This window comes from Bidens hawaiensis, unplaced genomic scaffold, assembly GCF_021521415.1.
Source record: "Bidens hawaiensis isolate Kalapana, Puna unplaced genomic scaffold, B.hawaiensis_p1.1 tig00017971_1, whole genome shotgun sequence".
Taxonomy (NCBI): domain Eukaryota; kingdom Viridiplantae; phylum Streptophyta; class Magnoliopsida; order Asterales; family Asteraceae; genus Bidens; species Bidens hawaiensis.
The window spans coordinates 254580-281185 of NW_027492713.1; the positions used below are offsets into that span (position 1 = coordinate 254580).

Consider the following 26606-nt stretch of genomic DNA (forward strand, 5'->3'; position numbering starts at 1 on the left):
TTGTTGTTCAGTGCCACGCCCAATGATCATCCCAGTCCTGATGTCCTGTAAGATACAAAAAGTAGGGTGCATTAAGACGGTACAATTGAGCTCATTTGTTACATGGCTAACAAACAATAGTTTATGTGACAGGGATGGAACATAAAGACAGTTGGATAATTTAATTGTCTGGAGATATTTCAACCGTCCCTCCCCCTTTTACCGTCATGACCCCCCCCCCCCCCGTTTGCGGTTTGAGTATGACTTCCTTTTGCTTTATGGGTTGATACAATGTTGGATATATCAAATGTCATCGTGTCGGTGGCCCCACAGTCAAAGATCCAACGATTATCTTGTACTTGACAATTTTTAGCCATATTGACTTTTCCAATATTAAAGGGTTCTTTTTGTAATGCTGCACCGTCACTTTCCTCACCCATTTTTGATTCCACGTATGCCGCAATTCCTCCAAATCCATTCTCCATATTTTTCTTTGATTGGTCAGTACCATTGCCGGAGGTGGTTGCCACTTTCCTCCATTGAGTTCCAGAATGCGTATTCGATTTTTTGTGGCCGTCATTCCACCACTCGGGATAACCGACCAGTTTGAAGCACTGGTTTTTGGTGTGCTTGGACTGTGACACTCGTCAATTTCAGGTTAACTCTGTTAATCCAAACTCCGTCAATTCAAACTTAAGATCACTTGATCTATAACGCACATCTCATTACATTTAAACTAGGGTTTAAATGACGCTTGACAATCACTACATATGTAGTCTTTCGGGATTGCACCGAAACGCAAACGAGTTGACGCAAACCATTGGTGAATAAACGAAAAACATCCAAACAATAATTATTTGATAATTATGTGGTAAGCTTATGTGCTATTTGATAATATTGTATAGAACATTAACTCAAGATGCAAACAAGTTACTTTATGCTAGAAAAGTAATAATTAAAAGTTGAGGGGCCTTTGTGTAACATATTATTATTAATAATATTAAAAACCGTAACCTCCTCCCTCCCTCCTCAAACCCGATCGCCCCCCCCCCCTCACCCCTCTCTTGCGACGGCAGCCATCACCACCACCATATCACCTTCGTTTTGGCCTTGTTTTTCAAAATCGGAGCATCCCGCACTTGTTTCTAGGCATCTCTCACCTTCCTCTTGCTCGTTTCTGCGTTTTTAAGGTATAAACAAATTTTGTAAATCATGTGTTAAGTGTTCTTATGCTTTGTATGAATTAGATGATGCTTAATTATGCTTTGGTTATTGTTTTAAATGATCATGTGTGATATTGAACGGTGAAAGATTGCTAGAGCATCGATTGTTCGTAAACCCTAGAGGGTTTACTACTGATTTTTATGGATAATTATGTTTATTGCATGTTTGGAGATATGTCGTATGCTTAGGATGCATGCTAGACGATTGTGTGTGCTTGCTGATTTTTGACAGCAGTGATAGTTAAACTTGAACGAGATGTAACTTGTTAAATATAAAACCAAACTGGATTATTTATGAGTCTAAAAGGTAGTGCTCTGAGTCTAGTTTTCAGAAAACCCAATCACGCCTGATTTGGAGGTGTTTTGATTGCTCAAACGATTTAAATGTGATCAAAGGTCAAAACTGGTACTGGACAGATTGTAAGTTATGTTTAGACAACTGTAACTGAATGTTAATGTGGTAATTGGTCGAGCTTGTTAACACTACAGTGTACTAGGTTGAGTCTAGTTTCTATAAAGTCCAAGTTTGTAATTTTTTGACGGGTAAAAGTTAAATTTTATTATTTTACAAAACTGAAGTGGAAGTCTGAATTGTGAGACCTGTTGTTAGGCTGTTTTGTAATTATCATATCTCATAAACTACAAGACCAAATGGGTTGGTTCTACTTCTGGAAGTTAACATGTTGAGTTAAGAACCTAACCCAATTGGTCTTGCATTAATTGGATTTTTCATTTAACGGGAATAACAAATAACATTCTGCTGCGCATGATTTTGTCTTCTGTGAGTTTACTGTAATTTTTTGATCATTGTGAGAAATCTATGTGGAATAAAAATACAATAAAAATAGTTCTGGAAACCTAACTCATGTGTGCTTTTGTGACAATTTTTTGTGAATTAATTTATATGTTATGATCGGTTGAATAGAGTAATCTTTCAAGTAGAAATCTGTCTTGATAGAACTAGCTGCTGAACTATATGAAAATACATGAAACGTGCTTGTTGCTAGATAATTGCTATGTTTTTGACTAAATTGCCCTTGTGGGGAATGATTGCTAGTAATGTACGATATTAATACTTGACACGTAAATAGTTGTTCATACATGTAACGTATCACCAATGTGTTTGTTGAGTCACACACAATTCACAAACGAAACACGAAACGTATCTTATGCATAGGTATAATGTGCCGAGTCTAGAGACTCAATAATAGTTCCAACACTTAAAAAATCTCATTCTTGTTTTAGAACGCTAGTGAGGATTTTCTGTGACGCGCATCTCTTGGTTGACTTGTTTTTGAATTCTTCGCAAACAGTGAGTTTTACGTTCCCCTTTTACTCTTTTAAACGCTTTTACTTGGGGGAGAATACATACTCCAAAACGCTTTAGATTTTGTTATTTAGTTATATATCACTTGTAAAGGCTAAGTGGCAAACGAAACAACTAAAGTCCTTTATAACATCGAACCGTTTAGTAAATGTATAATAGCGAGTCATTGTTGAGTAGTACTACTGGGTTTGACAAACCCCACCCAACGCTAAACTCGACTGGAGGTCGAGCGGGTGTAATCTTGGCTAACACATTTTCCATGGTCTGGATAGACATGGTGGCAAGGCAATTGATAAACAGTCAGCTTCGGTGTCGAACACTTAGTAATACTTGTTTTATAGGCTAGCTACCTATAGATATATAATTGATTTAACATTATCTGGTAACGCAAACGCAAAACGTAAACGCAAACGCAAACGCTTTATTTATATAAACTTGTGAACTCACCAACTCTGTGTTGACACTTTTAGTATGTTGTTCTCAGGTAGCCGAGGCGGGCGCGCGGTATAGGAACATGCATTACACTGAACTCTATCGTTTTTGCAAACTTGTTTTTAAACTGTTATTAATTGGGTTTTAAGTCGTCCTGCGTGACGCAACACTTGGTTTATGATTTTACGCTTCCGCACTTATTTACACTTAAATGTTTTCGTGGTTTTGAAAACTTTACTTATGGTTTGATTATAACTAATGATTCCGATCCTGTTAGTTCACACCCTCTGATGGTAAAACTCCGTTAGCGGATTTTGAGGGTGTGACATGGACATCCCGCAATGAGTGCACTTTAATTTTGATTTATCAATTTTGGATGACGATGATATTCCAGTGAGGTCTGACCGGCGTTGCCCCTTTGTAATCAACCCTAGACCATCGGTCTCAATTGTTCCGCTGGCAACGAGTCCAGCCGTCACACCAGATTGTGGATTTTCAAAGGTGGTTCCAAGAATTCCTTGGTGAGCCAATTCCTTCCTGACTGCCGCGTAGGCCTCCTCAACAGAGGGAAGTGGGTCACACCGGAGAATTTCCCTTTTTATTGGATCAAACTGTCGGTCAAGAGAGTTTAGAAATTGGAACAGTTTTTGTTCTGACCTAATTTTATTGTACGTTGCTATTTCTACGGTACAAGTCATGGGATTTGGATCCCGTCGATCAATATCTCCCCATATGCCCTGTAACGTTATCCAGAACTCTTCAAGAGACGAACCGCTCTGTTTCAACTCGTTTGCTTTGACGTGTAAGTTAAAGGTTTGTAATTTATCTTTTCTGCTACTGTACGTAACCACCAAGGCGTCTCACGGTGTTTTTGATTTGGGAAACTCGGTGAGGTTGGCGGCTAGAGCAGGTTCGATGTTCTGTATGAGCCACGAGAACACGACGAGATCGTCATGTTCCCACTGCTCGTATTTTCATCTGATGGGTTTGGTGGTGTAGGGTTTCCTGACAGGTGACTTAATAGGGTTTTGGATTCCCCCCTATGGCGACTCGAATCATTCGAGCCCATAAGGCGTAATTATGGTTGTTTAGCTTGAGACTGATCTTCAAGCTATCGGAAAGGGTTTGTTTTGGGATTTGATTCTGAGTATTTAGATTGGTTTGAAGAAGGTTCGCAAGTTGAATTGCGAGTTCGTTCGGACTGCTATCCCCAGACATGACAGTCTTGATTTGAGATCGGGAATACTATGAGCTAAATGAATCGTTTCACCGCTCTGATACCATGTTGGAAATCAAAGAGCTCGATGCTTGTGAATGTATTTGATATATTTGTGAATAAATCTTTACAATGACAAGGAAAACATATTTATAATAAATTACAAGATTTAAATTAGGAAAATATATTAGGATAATAAAGCTGTCAATTGGTTGTAATGGCTTTAATTGTGCTCCTTGATTTTGGGATTTCAATGAATTCACCGATCCCGTAAGTTCTTTTTCCCATTTTAATTATTTTTCAACATTTTACAATTCATTGTAACCAAATTTTACACCCTTATGAACCTGCTTTGAGGTGAAATTAACCCATAAGTAAAGATTTTACCGAACGTCCTTACACGTGATTTATAAACTCAAATAACATTTCTTTACTCAAACATATAGGCGTACATATAGACGTGAACACATTTTATCCCTTTAAAAAACTTTTATGATGATTGATTAAATTAAATATGTATTAAAATAACTGCTTTTGTAAAATTAAGAATTAAACTCGTACAGGAAAATCTCTATAACGTTTAAACAAATATGTGTTTAACAAGATTATATTAAGAGTCCTTTGGAATTATTGAGTACAAATGGTTGTAGTTTAATATAAAACGTGCGAAATAACTAAATAATTGAGCACCAAAAGAAGCCGAATGACCGGCGCATATTAAATTAAATAATTTAAATTTAAATTTTAATTTTAATAAATAATAAATGAAAAAGACAGGGGAAATACAAAGGCACGAGGAAGCAACAACATAATAATATCGCGTCGTAGAGTAGCCACGTGGACAACAACATAGAGTTTCCCGAATTTTAGCGCCATGTAGGCAGTTAGTTGAAATTAAGGTCATGCAATTTTGTCGTTTACTTGGATGACTTACGTGGCAGCAGATAATGGCCCTCCTACTCCCACCCTCCGTTGTATATTTTGTAGTTATCCTTAAATCTGTTGGTGTCTGCTTTCAAAACATCATTTACACTGACACGTCACCATCCTTGTGGACCCCACAGCCAGCTATAACGCATTTAACCTTTTGTCCTCTTTATATATTTTATTAATATTATTATTATGCTACTACAAATAATAATAATAATAATAATAATAATAATAATAATAATAATATCGTTGTTATTGTTATGATGCTTACTTTAATGGATATGGATGGACTAGGCAAGTCCAAAGTACAAACCATATTTATCCTTTTTTAATAATTCAAATTAAAATTGGTAAATATACATACCCACACGTTGCACCGAAGATTCAAATAGATCAAGATTCACAAAAACAAGTGCCGTTGGGTTCCGATAGTACTAACATCAATGACTATGTTCTAAACGATGGCTTTACGTGGGCATATAAGGAGCAAACAGGTCTTACCCGAGCCAAACCCGATTAATGTATTCTTATGATCTGGGAACTGATCATGTTGTAGTATAAATAGGTCTGATTGGTATAGGTCTTGAGGATCTTATGGGTCTCGTGGGCCTTACTCGGTTTATATTTACCCCTATTGAAAACCATATGAACGAATACCAATATCATCCTGAAAATACCAACACTTGTACCTATGTTGTTTAATCGGTATCAGTTGACTCGTCAAAGACAAGTGCGCTAACGACACTTGGTATAGTTCACAACTTTTAGATACCAAAAAATGTTTTATTACGAATACAATTTATTTTCATTAATGAATTTTATATAAGAATGTTGGAAATAAACCAATTACCACCATGTATTCAATTTTTTAAAGTAACAAATGCAATTCGTATAATCAAAAAGAGTACGCTTTATAATGTAAGCCAACCTAAAGTTGAGGGATCATAAATATTGGAGTACTATTATCTAAGTTTAAAAGTTCATGCTTAAGAGATGTGCATACACTAGTGAGCTTTAACTCAATTAACAATGAAAGAGAAGAAAAAAAATTTGTGCCGAAGACCGTAGGATCTCAAATTCAAATCTTATCACTACGAGGTTTACTACATTGGGCCTTCGGATGACGGGTTTTCCTTGAAACATGAGATGGTTGGCTTAGGCTACCCAACGTTACTTATGATCACATACGTGAAGATCTCCTTTTACGTTGATTTACCCTGTGTTGTTGGGTTGTTGCTTTGGTTTTGATTCAATTGTGGATTAGTTAACAAATTTCTTTTTTTATTATTTTTTTGTATAATGAATTTGGACAATGCTCTTTTCTTACAAAAAGATCCAAAATAATGAGTCACTGGTTTGATAGCAACTTGAAAAGGTAGGAAAATGTGGTTTCAGGATGGAACTCGAGAAATACTGTTAACTGATTCAATCACAACTGGGCTTTTGTTCAATGGCATCAGGTGATGGTTTAAGATTTGAGAAGTTTAAGGTGTTAAGTTTAAAACCTGACTTAAGAGGGTTTTCTCACAATGATGAATTCACTCAATGAATGTGTTCTTGAGTGAGTCATGTCTAAAACGTCAAAACCAGTATGGACGACTAATATCACGTCTTCAATTTATAGATGTGTAAAGTAATCAGTGTGATTGTAACACCATCAAGAGCATCCTAGTCTAAGATTATATTTTAAACTAATGGCATTTGGTTAGGTTCACTTAATTCAGATATGACATGCTAGAACTAAAACCGATAATCAATTTTCAGTTAATCGATTATTGCTTAACCATGTGTTTATCATGCAATTCTGTTAAGTCAGTTAATTCGGCTATTGCTTAAACAAACCGTCTATTAATCAAGCAATTCAGTAAAGTGAGTTAATTCAGTTATTTGCTTACACATGCATGATACATAAACTTTAGCGTGAGTGGTGTTTTCGTCCGTTTAATTGACAACCTTTAGGCAACTAAAAGTCTAAAACATGTATCTAACCAGGGTCGTCCTTGAGAGTAGTGCTCGGTGTGGCTACTAAAAGATAGAGCATTATACATAGGATTATTCAAGAGATGAATTGAGGGCTTGCTCATGCGTGGCTTGTTTACAAACCGACCTGATCAGTCACAAACCGACTCGAGCGTTTTCTAATCATTTTTCGATCAACCATTGTTCATATTTTCAGTCATTACTTATATCTTTTTGTTTACTTTAAAATTTTCTTTAACAAACAAGTTTGAAATTGGATGTAATGTAATACGTACCATTTTGATTATACTAATCTAATAAACTTTGTCTGATTCAAATCATTATTTGATTGCTGATTGCTGATTGCTCTCCAAATGAACAATATGTACACATGTAAATTGCTTGTAAGATCATTCTTCTATTTATAGAGAGAGTCCCATATTTGAAATTTTTAACATGATATTGTGTTGATTGAGTAGTAGTTGGCTATGTAGATTAAGAGGTCAACATCAAGAAAAGAGTTACTTGTTAGGCAAGTAAGCAAGAGACCTATGTCCATAAGCACTTCCAAAGTTTTTTTTTCAGGTAAAGGGGTCAATAGTTTGCCTGTTAATCATTTTGAAATTACAAACTAATCATATTTATTTTTAATAATATTACATTTACTTGTTTATATAATTATTAAAATTTAAAATGTTTTGTGTTCTATTTTAAAACATTATTCACCAGGCACAAATTGTAGAATTTTTCGGGATCCTCTTTGGGTCCCGGTTTGTTTCCAACAAGTGTATGCCGCCGGTTATAAGTCTTTCGAAATTAGGGTAAAGTTGGCTTGTATGTGGGTGATAAGCCTTTCAAAATTCCATAACAACTAGTTGAACTAAAGTTTTCATAACAAAACATGACACTTTTCATGTTGTTTGAAAAGTAAAACAATGTTCCTCTAGTCTGGGTATTTGTGAAGTGATGTGGAAATTAATGAGGTGACATATACGTGACAGTTTCCACACCAGCGTTAACCACATCTACATACCTCGTGTTCATAGATTTGGATTCAAATATTTCCATGGAAATGTATTTATTGATTTCTTAATTTATTTAAAATAGATAATCTAAATACTCTAACGAGTTAAGTAGTCATTTATCTGTCATTCTAAAAAACAGTAGTCATTTATCTTCACAAAGAAAACCAAAAGGGACTCTTGATTTGTCATATCTAAATCTTCATTAAATATATTAATCTTCATTAAATATATTATAAGTGTTAATACAGCTGTTGAACATTAATCAACTTTAATTATTGTTATTATTAGTTTATCTAATCCCACATAAACCGTTATTCAAGTGTTATCCATGCCCTATATTGGACTGGGGCCACATGACACATACTCGGTGGCCATAATTTCTACAAGAAACTAAAGTCATTTGGTTTTGAATTATAAAACTATCAACTATGTACATTATTAGAAAAAGAAGCATGAGATTAAGATTATAAATTTCGTATGTAGTAAAGCAAATGTCATCATTTGATGGAATCTGACAAACAATGAATTCATGGCATATATGAACATATGATTATGATCGTAAGTTGCAAGTTTAATACAGAATTTGTAATTAGTTTCCTAATAAGTTAATAACACTTGATTATGTTTTGTGAGTGTAAAATGTTGTGAGGGTCCATCCCTTGTATAACGAAGGTTTTTGATACGTTTTTATTTTTTAAAAACCTTTATACATATTACTTCTTGTTTTGTATGTTATTATAAAAATAGTTTATTTTATAAGTGTCTAACATGACTTAATAAGTTATCCATGGCCTACAAGTTTTCAAACCTACATTCCATCACTACTTGTGAACACATCATAAATTATGTACATACTAAATCACATGACTTTTTTTACTTATTGGCAGATCTATTGAAGGCTATTGTCTTAAGCTTTGTCTTCATTTTGTTTTCTAAAACAAATATGCTTCTTGAATGCGAAGCCAATCTCAAGTTGATTAAATATTAATTTACGTACCAAGATTATATTTCTAAGCTCAAATTTAATTGACTCAAATTTAATTGAATTTTATACGTTTGCTTGTCAAATCATATTTTCCTCTTTTCAAGTTGTTTAAACGTCCATATATGCACCAAAAATATAATTTTCACCCAAATTTGATTAAACTTTTGTATGTGCTTACCAACTTTTTTGAACATCGAATCTCCGTAGTGAGATTTTACATATGTTGGCGCTAATGTTGTCTTACATGTTATAATTTCATGTGAGTATATATTGTAAGGTTTCATAGTCACTGTGTGATTACCTTTGATTTTATTTGTCGATCGTGAGATATATGTTACTAATAGATTTTGGTGACCCGACTTGGAAAGAATTGTTTGGACATTTGATGACTAAAACATGATAAGACGAAAAAAATCATGAACCCGTCACTGTTCGGTGTTTGTGTGCAAATCCTTGGATTTTTGTTATGTCCTTTGAAAACATGACGAGACCATACCCCTTGATGCACGACGATCGGATGAAATTTGTAAACCTGGGGTTTGAACCTGGGTTAAAGCTTTGATTCGCCCTTTCACTCATATATAATTCAAACCGGTTCAAGTAGAAATTGAACACACGTCTTCATTTAGAGAGGACAAACATTTTACCACTAGACTAAATTCCGGACGGTTGCCTACAATTAAATTGAATGATTGATTAAGAAATAATAATTGAAAGAAAATGAAAGGAAGAAAAGTCAAAAACCCCAGTCCACGGCTAAGGAGCCATATAGGGAGGTTTGTCAAAAGTGGTGGAGCCCTTTTCATAACTCACCCTTCCTTTCTGGTCTTTGGTTAGGTTTTGTGTCATCATCTTCTGTGCTACACCCAAGATATTCTACATTATATAATATTAATCAATAACATTTATCACAATTATTCATTTCAAGTGTATGTCTTAATCGACTTTCATTTCATTCCCAATATTAAAGTTATAGAATATGATATGAAGTGTGTTTTATCAACCAAAAGTTATAAAGTGTTCTTTAATACATTAGCTTAAAGAGAGGGATCGAATGATGTGAATGATAAGAGGAAACGCTATTGGTTTTGAAATTACACCAGTGATGTTGCACAATTAACAAGTAGTGACGAACCCAAAAATTATTTCATGTGACTATATGAGGGGTTTAACATCATTTTTTTAGAGGGTGGGGAGTGATCGAAATTTTTACATACTGATAACACCATAATTTTTATTATTTTTTTAAAGTGGGCGGTCGCCCCGAACTCAAAACCTAGTTCCACCCAGGATGCACAAGTAATCTTCTATAATGAAACCGTATACATTTTCTAATATTGTGATCTTCATTGTCAAGAAAATTTTCACATTCATAAACCACGAAGATGTACACACCATGACCGTCAAGTATACTCACCCTGCAAGATTGCAGATATGGGGAGGCCATCAACACCTGACTTAATCACCTTTTAAAAATTAATGAGACACAAGCTTATAACGCATAGGTTATAAGCCCATTATTATGGACAATGTATTTAGTTTGATGTATTTTATGTATTTTTGATTCCTAATTTGTAAATATATTTGAATTTAGTATATAAAAGGAAAGAAAAAAATAAAGAGGTTAAGAGCATGTTTGAGATTGCTTCTTGAAATTGTTTATGGATTTTTGGAGATGTAATATGTCCAAAATGTCCCATCAAAAGCATCTAAAATTTAGGTGCTTTTGGTGGGGTATTTTGGACATTTTGTCTCTCCAAAAAGCCATAAACAATTTCAAGAACCAGTCCCAAACACCCCTAAATGTAGACACAGAGATAATTTGTAAATATATTTGAAGTAGCATTATAAAGGGAAAGACAAAAGTAATTATATATAAAGTTACCACATATGCATAGAACAATAATAACAAAAAATAAAAGGAGTCGTTCTAGTGCAAGCCAACAAGAACAAGGGTAGGTTTGGGTAGAAGTGGGCCTCTACCTATGGCCGTCCTATGGACCCATTTGTTTTTAATGATGGGCTTTCAGTTTTTATGGACGGTTGTCTAATTGTGGCCGAACTCAAACTGCCGCTGTTGAAAAAGTAGTTGTAATCGGCTCAATAACTAAACGATTGGATTTTATAAAAAAAAAACTAACGATTTTAAAGGGATTGAAACTGTCAAGCTGTCAAAATAAGCCAATTGAACGGATCAAACTATTTGGTTAGTCGTTTCTCAAAATCAAAATCATAGCTAGCGGATTGGCCATACAGTTTTGTAGAAAGTGATTGAAACAAACCGTAAACACCCTAGTAACTGGTATTAGATCTAACACAAATAATTTAAAAATAATATTAGTAGATATACACTTTTAAATTCACTTTTTATGAAACTTACCAACTTTCTAATCATTATTCTTGAATAGTTCCTTACCTCTCCACTTTTAATCTATTAAATCAATATTTATTAATATGTTTTCTAATAAGTGTAAAAAATAGTGAAAAATCTTATGATGGAAAACAGAAGTTGGCTACCGAAAATATAGAAAATGTAACACTTTTTAATCTGTTTATAATTTTTGGAAACTTGCTTCTTTTTATGATGGGAAAATTTTTTTGATATGAGGCAAAAAAACAATATTCAATTTGATCCAATGTTTTACCTTTCTTTAAAGTCTCATGTTAGATCCTGTGAGTTTTCTCCGAGTACACGATAACTTTCAATTAAAAATTTATCTAAAAGAAAAAAAAATCGAGATGATATGATTTGAATATCACTATGGTCATCCTTTACGTTCCATTTTTGTTTATAAAAATAGGTTTCGTATGATGAAACTCAAGAAAAATTTAACGATTATAAAATGTTTAAAATATTACGTATATGATAATGTAAATTTAGAAAGAAAAAAACATGGATAATAGTACCATATAAATAAAGCAACACGTCGATGGAAATAAGTGACTTTAAGTTAAAACTAGATTTATATTAATGGAAAATGTTCCTATCGTCAATTAACTTGTGTTATTAAGGAAAGTTTGAAAATGTTCTATATGCGAACATCTGGTCCAATATAAATCCAATGTTACTTTTACGTAATCATATTATTTACGTAGCTCATTTTAGCCGGGCCCAACTCATCTACGTAAGTTATAGATTGTTGATGTTTTAGTGTAATTAATATGGTTCAATATAATTTTATTGAATATAAACTAAAAATTTAATATAAACTGTGAGGGAAAGAGACACTCACATTTACTACCCTTGAACCGTCCAATCTTTTATTGCCATCTCATTTTAACCCTTAAGTATCCACAAACTACAAAACTATTGGCGGCACCTACTCATGTGTAATAAATTAATTATTACAAAATTTTAATTCTCCAGCCTATATTGCCACCTCATTTTAATCCTTAAGTACCCACAAACTACAAAACTATTTGTGGCACTTACCTATATGTGTAATAATTTAATTATTAAGAAAGATTAATTCTCCAACATTTGTCATTGAATCAAGTTCATGGCAAACCTTTGCCATGAAATGAACCCATGCACTCTACCCACATGGTGTGAGACGGTGTTGCCATGCGGTATTGGAAAAACCTGGTTACAGGTATGAAATCGGTTCATTTTTTCGGGTATTACTGGGAATAAATTGGATCTATTCGAGGTACATATTTTGATACTAAAATGCATACCCTTTCCGTACATTACGTGTAGGGTCGGATACAAAAAAACCTACGTATAAAAAACCCAGTTCTAGGTTATTTTTGGGTCCAGTTTCAGTTTCGGGTCTTTTTTTTTTCACCTTTAACCCTCATAGTTCATATTTCATAGTTAATAGATATTTGGATAATATATTTGGACTAACCTGAGTACAAATAACAAAAAGCCCATAGTGCAAAATATTCTATTTTGGGTCGTATGTACAGCCCAAACAAAAAATGGGTTTATTGACTTACTCAACACCGACACGTGTCTTATCACCGTTTGATTCACACCCACTGCAGTGCACTACAATGTTGTCGGAACACACCACCTTTCGCACCTTCCAGATTCACCATTCAAGCCTCAATGGAACAAACCAACCCACCTAACAATAATAATAATAACAAACGAGTACTCGTCTGCGGCGGCGGCGTCATCGTATGCACGGCTTACTTCCTATCCAAAAAAGGCGCCGCCGTAACATTAATCGAACAGTCATCTGAAGAAACACTAATTGACCCCAGGCAGATTACGGATAATCTGGGGGTTAAATAGATGTTTCCCACGAGGGGTTAGATCCGGCAAAGATGGCTCTTCTGATAACCTGCAAAACAGACACCGTGAGCTCGTCACTGAGAAGGGGGGGTACCTCCTTGTGACCACCCTCCGGCGTGAGTATCAGACTAGATTGCTCTTGAATATAAGTGTATATTAAGAGATTGCTAGAGCAGATATCAGGTATAAGATGTAAGATACAAGATAAGATGAGATGATCATACCATTTGGGGTATTTATAGCCGAAGATAGGTTTCCAAGAGGGTATAGCCGGTTGAATAGTATTCCTGTTCTACCAACTGTGGCCTACGCACGTGCCATGCTGGTAGTTGGTGGGTAGGCAGCAGCTGACAGTGACCAGGCCTGCTGTGTACTATTCGTTTTTCACCAACTGCAGGCTATGCATGTGGTATGACAGGAGTTGGTGAGTAGGTAGCGGCTAATAGTGACATACAGTACAAGAGCATGCTGCTCGCCATACTGTTGTCAGTGGGCTGTCGTATCTCTGGTCAGATCTTTTGCCCCTACCTCGTCAGGTACAGTACAAAAGATCTTCCAGTATCATACGGACTGGCTCATTTGGGCGGGAGTATTCCCCCTCCCGCCTTTGTGCGGGATTGTTCCCGGCTTTGCTCATTCCTTCAGGTGACTACTGAATTATTGAGAGCTAAGTGCCTTGTGCGTGTAGCCTTGCTGCGCGGGTGGCCTTCCCTGATGGCTTGTATCCGCAGCTGTGGGAACAGGCGGAGTACTTCACCATTGGGAGGCATTTCCTGCGGGAACAGCTTGCGTACTGCGCGTAAGGACGTCACGTCTCTGAGCATGGTGGGTCCTGCGGATCCAGTTGGTTTCTGCGCAGACGTCCCTCTTCAAGGTGAGTCCTGTGGGTCCAACTGGGCTCTGCTGGGACCTACCTCTTCAAGTCCCCCCAGTCCAATGTTCTTCTCATGAGTGTTTAATAAGTGAGGTGAACTTTTGGACTTAATCAAAGGGTTTTTGAAAAGGGTTTAGTTTTAAGGTTTTCCATGGGGATTCTTCCCGCGGAAGTCCTTATGTCACTTGCAGAAATTCCCGACTTTCCTGCTTGATCTTTGGGTATGATGCGGGTAGGTCTGTAACCTCCTCGCAAGTCAGGAGCGTTGAGTCACACTTGTGTGGATTCTCCATGAGGTTTTGGTAGTTTTGAACATAGTGATCAATTATGTTAAAACCACCAATTCCATCTTGAAGCTTCAAACAATGTAGTTCTCGACGTTCCCGCTATGCGGGGATGTTATTCCCGTTTCCGCAAGCATTGCCCAGAAGATCCTTCTTGGTTTCAATTCCCTGCGGAGCGCTAGGTATGTGAAGGGTTTTGCCTTGACACTGTACCCGCACTCGTCTTACGGTTACTTTACTTCCAAGGTATTCCTGTCGTCAATTCCCTGCGGGTGCTAAGTATGTGAAGGGTTTTGCCTTAACACTGTACCCGCATCCGTCTTATAGTTACTTGGTCGCCGAGGTATTCTTGGCTTCAATTCCCTGCAGGTGCTAAGTATGTGAAGGGTTTTGCCTTAACACTGTACTCGCACCTGTCTTACAGTTACTTGGTTGCCAAGGTAAGGGGTATTTTCCCGCTTACTTTTGAATCTTTTTGAAATTTTGAAATTCGAAGAGTTGGTGAAAGGATAAGAACAGTCCAAACTGTTGAAACGTCGTCCGACGGTTTCTTCTGACTGTGTCAGGACGTGCAGGAAGTTATGGTGACGTGACAGTACATGGTCATTCCAGACGCTTTTTCAGGCGCGTGGGCGCGATTTTTCGGGCGCGTGGCCGCGAATTTAATGGCACGCGTCCTTTCAACAGCTGTTGCCAGCTTGCTCTTTGCCACGTGTCATAGTTTCATTGCACCTGCGATTTCTCTCTCTTCCGCATTAAATTCATCGCATTGATTGCGATTAGTATATAAAGGGGGAGAGGGTCCTTTGTAACCACACTTTCACTTTTCTCTTCATCTTCAAAATGATTTCCGGCGAATACTCACCTTTTCAGTCGAGCATTCTCTTGAAATCGTTCTCTTCTTTCATACCTGCAAGATGTCTTCTGCTCACGATCTTGAGGCTACAGCCGAGGAGGCTGGGGTGTACGCCGAGAACCCGTCATCCACGTCTGACAAGGATTACAAGAGTACTGCTGGCGAGTGCCAGTGTGCTCTGCCTGTCGATCTATATCAGTACATCGTCAGGAAGTTCATGCTCGAGTCTTTCGAGCCTGAGTTTCCTGAACCTCACCAGACGGTGTATGATGCCCCCAGAGGCAAGATCGGGGTATATGCCGCATTCTTTGTCTATGGGAATCTTAGGTCGCCGAGGTATTCTTGGCTTCAATTCCCTGCAGGTGCTAAGTATGTGAAGGGTTTTGCCTTAACACTGTACTCGCACCTGTCTTACAGTTACTTGGTTGCCAAGGTAAGGGGTATTTTCCCGCTTACTTTTGAATCTTTTTGAAATTTTGAAATTCGAAGAGTTGGTGAAAGGATAAGAACAGTCCAAACTGTTGAAACGTCGTCCGACGGTTTCTTCTGACTGTGTCAGGACGTGCAGGAAGTTATGGTGACGTGACAGTACATGGTCATTCCAGACGCTTTTTCAGGCGCGTGGGCGCGATTTTTCGGGCGCGTGGCCGCGAATTTAATGGCACGCGTCCTTTCAACAGCTGTTGCCAGCTTGCTCTTTGCCACGTGTCATAGTTTCATTGCACCTGCGATTTCTCTCTCTTCCGCATTAAATTCATCGCATTGATTGCGATTAGTATATAAAGGGGGAGAGGGTCCTTTGTAACCACACTTTCACTTTTCTCTTCATCTTCAAAATGATTTCCGGCGAATACTCACCTTTTCAGTCGAGCATTCTCTTGAAATCGTTCTCTTCTTTCATACCTGCAAGATGTCTTCTGCTCACGATCTTGAGGCTACAGCCGAGGAGGCTGGGGTGTACGCCGAGAACCCGTCATCCACGTCTGACAAGGATTACAAGAGTACTGCTGGCGAGTGCCAGTGTGCTCTGCCTGTCGATCTATATCAGTACATCGTCAGGAAGTTCATGCTCGAGTCTTTCGAGCCTGAGTTTCCTGAACCTCACCAGACGGTGTATGATGCCCCCAGAGGCAAGATCGGGGTATATGCCGCATTCTTTGTCTATGGGAATCTTAGGTTCCCCTTGACGAAGTTTGTGTACCGTGTTCTGGAGAGGCACGGTGTACACCTAACCGAGGTACACCCGATAGCGATCGCGAAGATTCGCCACTTCGAGTGGGTGTGCCGGATTCTGGGCGTTGAGCACTTCGTCGACCGCCTGATGACCTTCTACTCTTGGAGGTGCATCCAGGGGTGGTATACTCTGATAACCCGGATCAAGGGTTTGAAGATTTGCGCAACTGAGCGCAGTCTTCGTTCATGGAAGCGGGAGTTCTTTTATATCTCCGCTCGCGCCATCCCCCTTGCCATAAAGTTCAAGAATGGGCAAGCACTCCCCAGCCTTCACGCCTCCAACTACCAGGAGGCGGAATGGTTCTCAAAGATTTCCCGAGTCCAATCTCCGGTTTACCGCTTTGCGGAGTCCGGGATGGTGATGCTCGGGATGAGCCGGGTGTGGAAGGATGCGGAGGCGCAAAAGATCCCGATCGTCCTTGAATACGGTTTGAACTCTGTCCCTTACGGTATGCTTCATTTCTTTTTGTTGATTTGGAATCTCTTCTAACTTCTTTCCTGTTTATTTTCAGAGGGAAACGATTTGCAGTCTCTCCTGCAGCCGCAGGAGAGTGATGGTCCCGCTCGGATGGGTACTCGTGCTCTCGATGAGAACGAGTTGCCCATCTTGGAGTAAACGAGGGATCGGTTTGTGGAGGTCTACCCGCCAGGCCACCCTATTCTGAGCGCCACGCGGCCAGGTAAGGCGTTATTCAACCCTCGACCTCTCAATGCTGAAACCTCTGCTGGAATTCCTTTAATTTTGTCATCTTCTGATGAGGAATCCGCAGATGGTCCTCCGTTGGTGCTGAAAAAGAAGGCTGCCGGCGGGAAGGGGTAGGCGAAGGTGGCCTCCACTGTCGATCCGGTGCCTCGGTCTGATTCAGAAACCGAGAGCGAGGAGGTGGCGGGGAACCCTGGTGGTGATAAGACCACTGCTCCGGAGTCTGCGACGACTGTCACCTCCGGAGAGCCCAGGATGACGACGGTGAGCGGCGTGAAGAGGCCGGCTCCATCGGGTTCGTCCCCGCCTGTTCACACCTTTAGGCTCAAGAAAACCCGTAAGTACAAACTTCCTTTACTTTTAACTTCATATCTTTCCGCCATTATACTTATATATCTTCTTTGTGCAGGCGTGGATGCTACCGCATTCCAGGGTGGAGCGGGGAGGAGCACCTCCGGACCCATGACGGTAGGCTTGTTCAGCCTACCTGAGGCGATGACCCAGGCGGCTGCGCCTGCTTCAGTTGGTTCAGTTGCTCACCCAGTTGAGCCAACTGTTCCAACTGTGATGACATCACCGCCGGCTGTCAGTGCCATATTTACTGAATCTTTCACTGAGCCGGCGGTGACTATTCCTGCGGGTACCTCCGCAGCGGCGACCACGGTTGTGAGTTCACCTCCGGTGAGTTCACCTCCGTTGGTTTCTACCGCGGCAGCGTCTATGCCTCCTCCGACGTCGGCAGCTACGGCCGATCCTTCAGGTATGCTTGGGGCTTCTCGCCAACCTCTGCCCCCTTCCCATCTGCCTGACCTCTTGGATAGATTTCCCTTGGGTTCAGGTGATGGGTTTGGCGGCTATCGGCCTGTTGTCGACCCTACAGGTGCGTAGGGTTCTTTTGGCCTTTTTTTTTTTATATATCATCTTTTCCTAACTGCTTTTTGTTTTTTGCAGTGTCGGATTCCAATGAAGTGTATGTTCCACGATGGAACATCCGCCGAGGAACAACCCTTCGCACGCCTGTGGAGTGCGTGGAGTGGGCTCGTCACGCAGCTCCCAGTGGTGCGTTGGGGGAAGCAATGGCTAGCTACCAGGAGGGTAGGCTAACCAATGAGCTTCGGATTATCCTGGCCCGGATGCAGCCGCGCGTCGAGCTGCTTTGTCGTGAAAACGACAAGTTAAAAGCAGCTTGTATTCAAGAAGTAGCTCAGGCGCGGGCTGTCCGGGAGGAGAACAAGAGGCTTACCGCAGTGGCTGCGGAGAAGGAGAAGGCCTTCAAGGCCCTTGAGGTTGATGTTCAGGCCCGTCTCGAGGCCCGTTCCAAGGCTGCCCAAGCTGTTAACGAACAACTTCGGCTGGCTAAGGAAACCGCACGGAACGCAACCGAGAGGGCCACCAAGGCTGAAGCTGTTGCTGAGCCTCTACGCCTCGAGAATAAGGAACTTAAAGCCAAACTAGAGGCGCTCCAACAGGCTCATGATGCCTTGGCGATGGAAGACGCCAAGAAGCTCCAAGAGATCTTGGACCAGAGGGGCGTGCTTGACCACACTGAGCGGAAGCTAAAGGGCGTTGAAGAGGCTGCTGCAAAGGAAGTGTTGCTTGCCAACCTCAATAAAAGTGAAGCCGAACGCGCCCGTAACCAAGCTCAAGCCGCCCTCCAAGAGGCTCTGGTTGCCAAGGAATGGCTTCTTCGAGAAGCGTTGTCTCAGGTAAGCTTAACTTCATAATGTCTTTACGCTTTTCTTTGTAAATAGAAAAGGTTTTGATACTTGTATTTTTTCTTTTTGTAGGTTGTGCATCGGGTCTTCACGGATACGTCTTATGACGATGCTATGAGCGCAGCCCTCAACGCTTCTCATGAGGATGGGGAAAAGACCGGCTTCCTGCTTGGTCTAGGGTTCGTTGAGAAAGGCATCCCGCCTTCCAACTTCCCTTTATTTGATGTGGATACTGAAGCTGTATATGACCAAGCAGTGAATCAGTATGCCGCTTTCCCGCATCCGGTGGTGGAGAATGTAAACGAAGTTGCCGCTGCTGATGATGGGCTAGCTATCCTTAAAGCTTTCCTTGAACCGCCACACTCTACTGATGGTGCGGGTCCAAGTGGAAGTGGTCCTGAGGCTTGATCCTGAAGATCCCTTTCCACCATTAGAGTAGATTTTTATTTTTGTATAGCTTCTTTTGTATGCGGGTATGTACCCAGCAATCTTTGTAATATTTGAATTTCGATGGAATAAAGATTATTTGCCAATCCCTTGCCTTGTTTATTTCACGCATATTCTGATTTAACTTAGCAATTTCTTTAGTACTTAGATAATTTAACTTTTCAACGTGGTAGATAATAAGTTAAAGTTTTGCGTCCTCTTTCATGATTGTGCGGATAAGACCGTCACTTGCACTTAGTAGGATGGCTAAACTTTACCTATATCTGACCTGCGTGGAAGTTTTCCTCATCTTTTCCTTTGAAATTTTCTAAGTGTTTAGAATAAGTTAACCTTTGAACGTGGTAGATAATAGGTTGAAGTTTTGCTTCCTCGTTCGTGATTGTGCGGGTAAGACCGTCACTTGCACTTAGTAGGATGGCTAAACTTTACCTACATTTAACCTGCGTGGAGGTTTTCCTCATCCTTCTGTTAGAAATTTTCTAAAGTATTTTGAATAGGTTAACCGTTCGACGCGCGGTTGTCAATAGGTTCGGTTTCCTCTCATGATTTGTGCGGTTAGGACCGGCACTTTCATTTAGTGGGATGACCAAAGTTTACCTATGACTGACCTGCGTGAAGGTTTACCGTTTTTTGGGTTTATGCGGGTTTTGCCGCCTTCCCCACGCAACGACTTTCCACGTAATTATGCGGTGAGTACCGGCATCAGTGTTGAATAAATTAACCGTTCGACGCGCGGTTGTTAGTAGGTTAGTGTTCAGTTTCCTCTATCATGATTCGTGCGGATAGACCGGCACTTTCATTTAGTGGGATGACTGAACTTTACCTTTAACTGACCTGCGTGAAGGTTTGCCGTTTTTTGGGTTTATGCGGGTTTTGTCGCCTTCCCCACGCAACGACTTTCCACATAATTATGCGGTGAAAACTGGCATATCCGTGTGGAAAGTTCAAAAGTATAAATGTAAAATCATCAGCGTCGATGTTCTAAGGAGAATCATTTCCATTAGAAGTGGCTCTGGGCCTTTTCTTTACAAATTTGGAATTGATCTACATGCAAACTGTGTAATTGAGCTCCCTTCCATGTTGTTGGGATGAGAGTGCCATCGAGCCGATATGCACCTGGTTCGGGATCTCGTTGTTTACGCAGTATGTAGTCTCCGGCATTGAAGCTGCAATTTTATTCGTGTTTTCCCCAGCTGGGGTTCTACACGCATCAGCCTGCTCAGCGTTCGTTACGCCACGAGGTGTGCGAGCGTCCCATCTCTGACAAATGCTTCGACGATGTCCTTTACGTCTGTGCATTCTTCAGTGTTGTGGCCTTTTGTCCTGTGAAAGTCACAGTATTTGCTCTGATCAGCATTGTGACGATGTCGGATTATTGGAGCCTTTGGCCATGGGAGCTCCTCAGTGGCGAATATCTCGGTGACGCTTTCGGTGAATGGCGTCCATCTGGAGTTCTGGTTCGACTGTACGTTATCCCTTCCGCCTAACCGATGTTGCAAGCCGGATGAGGTGTCAAAGTTTACCCTTGACTGCCAAATGCCTAGCTTCCGCTTTTTGTTTAGTCGGGCGGTAAGGACGTTGTCTTCTCTTGTTTTCTGGGTGTAGAGGTTTGTGCTCTGGGGGAGATCTCTACCCAGTTGCTTATCCGTTTCCGCAAAGCGTTTAGCTGCTGTCATGATGGCATCCCATGTGGATGGCATGCCATCTTTACCCGTTAAGGTGCGGATGAGCTCTGGGTCGTTCGCGCCCTGGATGAAAGCAGCGCGAACAAGATCTTCGCTAATATTACCCAGACTTAGCTTCTTTGAGTTGAAGCGAGTGATGAAGTCTGGCAAAGATTCATCTTCCTCTCGAATGCATTTGAGGATTGTCCATTGCTCTTCGGTATACTTTCTTTGTTGGCTGAAGTGTTGGCTAAATTTCTACTGGAAGTCTTCCCAATCGTAGATGTGGTGGACCGGTAGACGATCGAACCACGCTCTAGCTGCCCCAACAAGCGTCATTTGGAACATGTAACACCACGTAGGTTCCGTCCAACTACTGACGGTTGCCCCCGCTATGAACCTGTTCAAATGATCGTCTGGATCAGATATACCATCGTAAGTGCCGATGTTGGACATCTGTTTGGCACTTTTCGGGACGATTGCTTCCGCAATATCCCTTGCAAATTTGGACGTTCCCGCCTTTGCAGCAGTTGGTGTAAATGTTTTGGAGAAGTCACGTGGGTTTCCACCTGCGTTTTTTGGTTTGAAGGTTTCTCCAAAACGCCTTCTCGGTTGGGAGTCCGTTTCCTTACGCTTCCCTTTCGCCCTATGACGAGGGTTTGCGTCACTATCGGATTCCTCCGAATCATTGTCCCAGTACTCTCCGAATTCCTCAGACTGTTGGAGTGAACGTAAGCGTTCATCCAACTCGGCTTGGAATTCTTTTTGACGTGCTTCCGCCCACGCTTTAACTTCATCGAGTGTTTGGCGAGGGAGCCTCGTTCGTTGTCTCTCTAACTGGGTATCGGTGAATCCCAGTGAGCGATTATTTACTGCACTTGCCCCAGCTTGGGTAAGTGGGGTAGTGTTCGTAAAATTTACTGCACTTGCCCCGGCTTGGGTAACCGGGGTAGTGTTCGTAAAAACTGTGTAGTCGCCGGTATTCCCCTCTGTAGCTGGGGTTGTGGTTACCGGAGTTTCTTTAACCATCTTTCCAGAAGTTTGAAAAAACTGAAAAGAAATGAAGTTCTAGCTTTTATGCACGGATGGCGCCAATGTAGAAACACTAATTGACCCCAGGCAGATTACGGATAATCTGGGGGTTAAATAGATGTTTCCCACGAGGGGTTAGATCCGGCAAAGATGGTTCTTCTGATAACCTGCAAAACAGACACCGTGAGCTCGTCACTGAAAAGGGGGGGTACCTTCTTGTGACCACCATCCGGCGTGAGAATCAGACTAGATTGCTCTTGAATGTAAGTGTATATTAAGAGATTGCTAGAGCAGATATCAGGTATAAGATGTAAGATACAAGATAAGATGAGATGATCATACCATTTGGGGTATTTATAGCCGAAGGTAGGTTTCCAAGAGGGTATAGCCGGTTGAATAGTATTCCTGTTCTACCAACTGTGGCCTACGCACGTGCCATGCTGGTAGTTGGTGGGTAGGCAGCGGCTGACAGTGACCAGGCCTGCTGTGTACTATTCCTTTTCCACCAACTGCAGGCTATGCACGTGGTATGACAGGAGTTGGTGAGTAGGTAGCGGCTAATAGTGACATACAGTACAAGAGCATGCTGCTCGCCATACTGTTGTCAGTGGGCTGTCGTATCTCTGGTCAGATCTTTTGCCCATACCTCGTCAGGTACAGTACAAAAGATCTTCCAGTATCATACGGACTGGCTCATTTGGGCGGGAGTTCCCCCTCCCGCCTTTGTGTGGGATTGTTCCCGGCTTTGCTCATTCCTTCAAGTGACTACTGAATTATTGAGAGCTAAGTGCCTTGTGCGTGTAGCCTTGCTGCGCGGGTGGCCTTCCCTGATGGCTTGTATCCGCAGCTGTGGGAACAGGCGGAGTACTTCACCATTGGGAGGCATTTCCTGCGGGAACAGCTTGCGTACTGCGCGTAAGGACGTCACGTCTCTGAGCATGGTGGGTCCTGCGGATCCAGTTGGTTTCTGCGCAGACGTCCCTCTTCAAGGTGAGTCCTGTGGGTCCAACTGGGCTCTGCTGGGACCTACCTCTTCATCGCCTGCGCCGCGTCAGGCAAAGCCGGCGGCTTCTTAGCTTTGGATTGGTGCGATGGTGGGCCCGTGTCTTCACTCGCACGTGCCAGTTTTAATCTTCACCGTTCACTCGCTGAAGAATTAAACGGTAAAGAATCGTATGGTTACCGTCCAGTTAATACGCTTAGCCTTTCAGTTACTGAGTCAGAAAGTCAACGCAGAGGGAAAAAATCAACGGTTCCGGGTTGGATAGACGGCCCAGTTAAAAGCCCAAAAACTATTGGTATGAATGTCTAGGGTGTGCATGACTACATGAGTTGATTTAGGACGGTTTTGGTTAATCGATTTTGAAAGTTATGTCGAGACTATACCCAAAACATTTTAATTGAGCTTAAAAGTTTGTACCATATATTATAAAAAACTACATGACATAATCTAACAAAAATATATAATTCATAATATTAATGCCTATGACTGTTCACGAGTCGATCAGGGGTGGTTTTTGAGCTCGAGCTTGAAATTATACGAGTCAGCTCAACTAGGCTTGAGCTCGATTTTGAAGGTAAACGAGCCTAAGATCGAGCCAACGAGCCAAGTCATGACCCGAGCCAAGCTTGGATCGATTTTCTCTCGGTTACAAAAGTGAGCCAACTTAGCTCATTATTTAAAATCATGTTTTTTTCGAGCGAGCCCGTGCTTCGAACCGCAAGCTTTTTGAACAACCCTGATTATTTAATACCAAACATTAAGAAAAAACGGCATTGTATAATTTTATAATGAAATTCAAGTTAATTCGATAACAAACGTTGAACCGGAAACCTCAAAATGGTATAACCCGACAATATGTTTGGTGAAAGTTAATCCCAAACATATTGTTCGTTAAATAAATGGGTCGGTTTGGTTATGGCGGTTTTGAAATTATCCTTAACGAAAACCGACCCGCATTTGCCGTTTTTTAAAATATGTTAAAAGCGACCCACCGGTTATGTCGGTTATCGGTTTAATTAGTTCGATTATGGCGGTTATAGTTTGATTAACAGTTATGACGGTTAAGTTGCTCATCCCTAGGTACGACAAACACTACGGCCCAAGTTCACCCGCAGTTGTTTACTCGGAGGTTGTTGGAGAAGGCGGTGGCGGACTATGGGGTAAAGGTGGTTACCGGGAAAGTTAAGACGGTGGATACAGGTGGAGGGAAGGTAACAGTGGTGGTGGATGACGGTGTGATTGACGGTGATGCGGCCGTGTTGGCTCTTGGGCCGTGGACTAGTAAGTTTAAGTTGTTGTCATCTTTGGTTCGAGTTCATGGGCTTAAGGCCCATAGTGTTGTTCTGGAACCAAAAGATGTGGATGCGATATCGGCTGATGCTTTGTTTCTTAGTTATTACCCGGCCCATGATGGACAGCCCATGGACCCTGAAATTTATCCTCGGCCCACTGGTATGTTTTTGTTGCAATAATAAATTTTATATTTTTGTTTTAAAAGAAGGTTTAGGTAAAAAGTCTCAGCTTAAATTGGAACGGGCTTGTGTTAATTTTGTGTGTTTGCGTAGTTTGAATGGGCTCGTGTTAATTTGGGCTTTTGTGTAGTTTGAATGGGCTCGTGGTAATTTGGGCTTTTGTGTAGTTTGAACGGGCTCGGGTTAATTTTCGGCTATAGTGTAGTTTGAATGAGCTCGGGTTAATTTTGGTCTATAGTGTAGTTTGAACGAGCTATGGTTAATTTTGGTCTATTGTGTTGTTTGAACAGGCTCGGATTAATTTTGGTCTATAGTGTAGTTTGAACGGGCTCGGGTTAATTTTGGGCTTTTGTGTAGTTTAAACGGTCTCGTATTAATGTTGGGCTTTTGTGTAGTTTAAACGGGTTCGGCTAATTTTGGCGCTTTGTGTAGTTTGAACGGGCTCGGGTTAATTTTGGGCTTTTGGGTAGATTAAACGGTCTCATATTAATATTGGGCTTTTGTGTAGTTTAAACGGGTTCCGGCTAATTTTGGGCTTTTGTGTAGTTTGAACGGGCTCGAGTTAATTTTGGGCTTTTGGGTAGATTAAACGGTCTCATATTATTATTGGGCTTTTGTGTAGTTTAAACGGGTTCGGGCTAATTTTGGGCTTTGTGTATTTTGAACGGGCTCTGGTTAAATTTGGGCTTTTGAATAGTTTAAACGGGCTCATGTCAGTTTTGCATTTAACTCGTACACGTTACGTTTAGTTACATGGGCCATGTTCAGTTTTAACTATAAATGTTTATAAAATGATGTAAATTTGTAATTTGAAACAAATATGCAAAAAAAATTGAAGAATAAGTATTGGTTTCCTATATCAACAAGGGAGTAAAATTGTTTTAAGTTTTACAGGAGAAGTGTACATATGTGGAATGTCTTCCCAAGAAGAGGTTGCCGATAACCCGGAGGAGATCGAACCAAACCCTGACTCGATTAGGGTTTTAAAACGGGTTGCTGGGACGGTGTCAAGCCACTTAGGGGAAGAAAGTGGGGTGAAAGCAGAACAAGCGTGCTTCTTGCCTTGTCCCGATGACAGTGTTCCTGTGATCGGTGAGGTTCCGGGCATGAAAGGGTGTTATGTGGCGACAGGACACAGTTGTTGGGGGATACTTAACGGGCCTGCCACGGGGGCTGCCATGGCCGAGCTTGTCATGGATGGTTGCTCCACCATTGTGGATCTTACTCGGTTTAGTCCGGCTCGCTTTGTTGGGAAATATGTTGTGGCAGTTATTTTATTTTGGTGTATTTTTATATTTTTACTTGTGTGACATGAATGTAACTTACTATATAATTTTTACACATTATATTATATAATTACATTGAGAAATACAATGATTTGGATCAGTTGAAACAATGTGTTAACCTTTTGATTGGTTTAGTGGAGTTGTGTTGTATTAAAATTTATCTCTTGTTAAACTAACCATATGTATAAAGGTCACACTAGTGTGTTAATTACCTTGTAATTGTTTTAGCGTGTACTATCCATCGCATGATCACGGCAATCGTTGGTCTCGCCTGGCGAGACTCGCCATAGGCGGATATACGGGTCCTGTGACTAGCCTTCGACGTGAGAATAGGTACTTTAATAGACGGAGTCTATGGGTGTTGTGACTGGCCTTCGACGTGAGAATAGGTACTTTAATAGACAGAGTATATGAACGCCTTATTGGATCATTTTTGAGAATTGAGCTCACTATTAGCCCATTAGAATGATTCTGCTTGAGGAGAAGCCCATAGTCATGAATATGAGCCCATCTATGTGATTTCCATTAAACTCCATCATCAGGAAACAAAAAGTATGTAATCACATTTATAGATGACGCATCTAGGTTTCGCTATGCATATTGTTTGCATACCAAAGATGAAGCTTTATGGTAGTGGGATGGGTGATGTGATGCCGTGTTATGGTAGTTGTAGAAGAGAGATATCAAAGATGGCAGTGTGATGAAATACAACTTTTTC

The 26606-nt window shown here is 40.7% G+C and overlaps 1 protein-coding gene across 1 annotated transcript; it reads left to right on the forward strand.

Moving 5' to 3' along the window:
• The first annotated feature begins 530 nt into the window (after positions 1-530).
• Positions 531-25942, forward strand: LOC143555109 (D-amino-acid oxidase-like). The gene is made up of 4 exons (XM_077044733.1): positions 531-603; positions 23123-23425; positions 24211-24582; positions 25497-25942. The coding sequence occupies exons 1-4, from the start codon at positions 531-533 to the stop codon at positions 25910-25912; spliced, it is 1164 nt and encodes a 387-aa protein (XP_076900848.1). The 3' UTR covers positions 25913-25942.
• Positions 25943-26606: the final 664 nt, after the last annotated feature.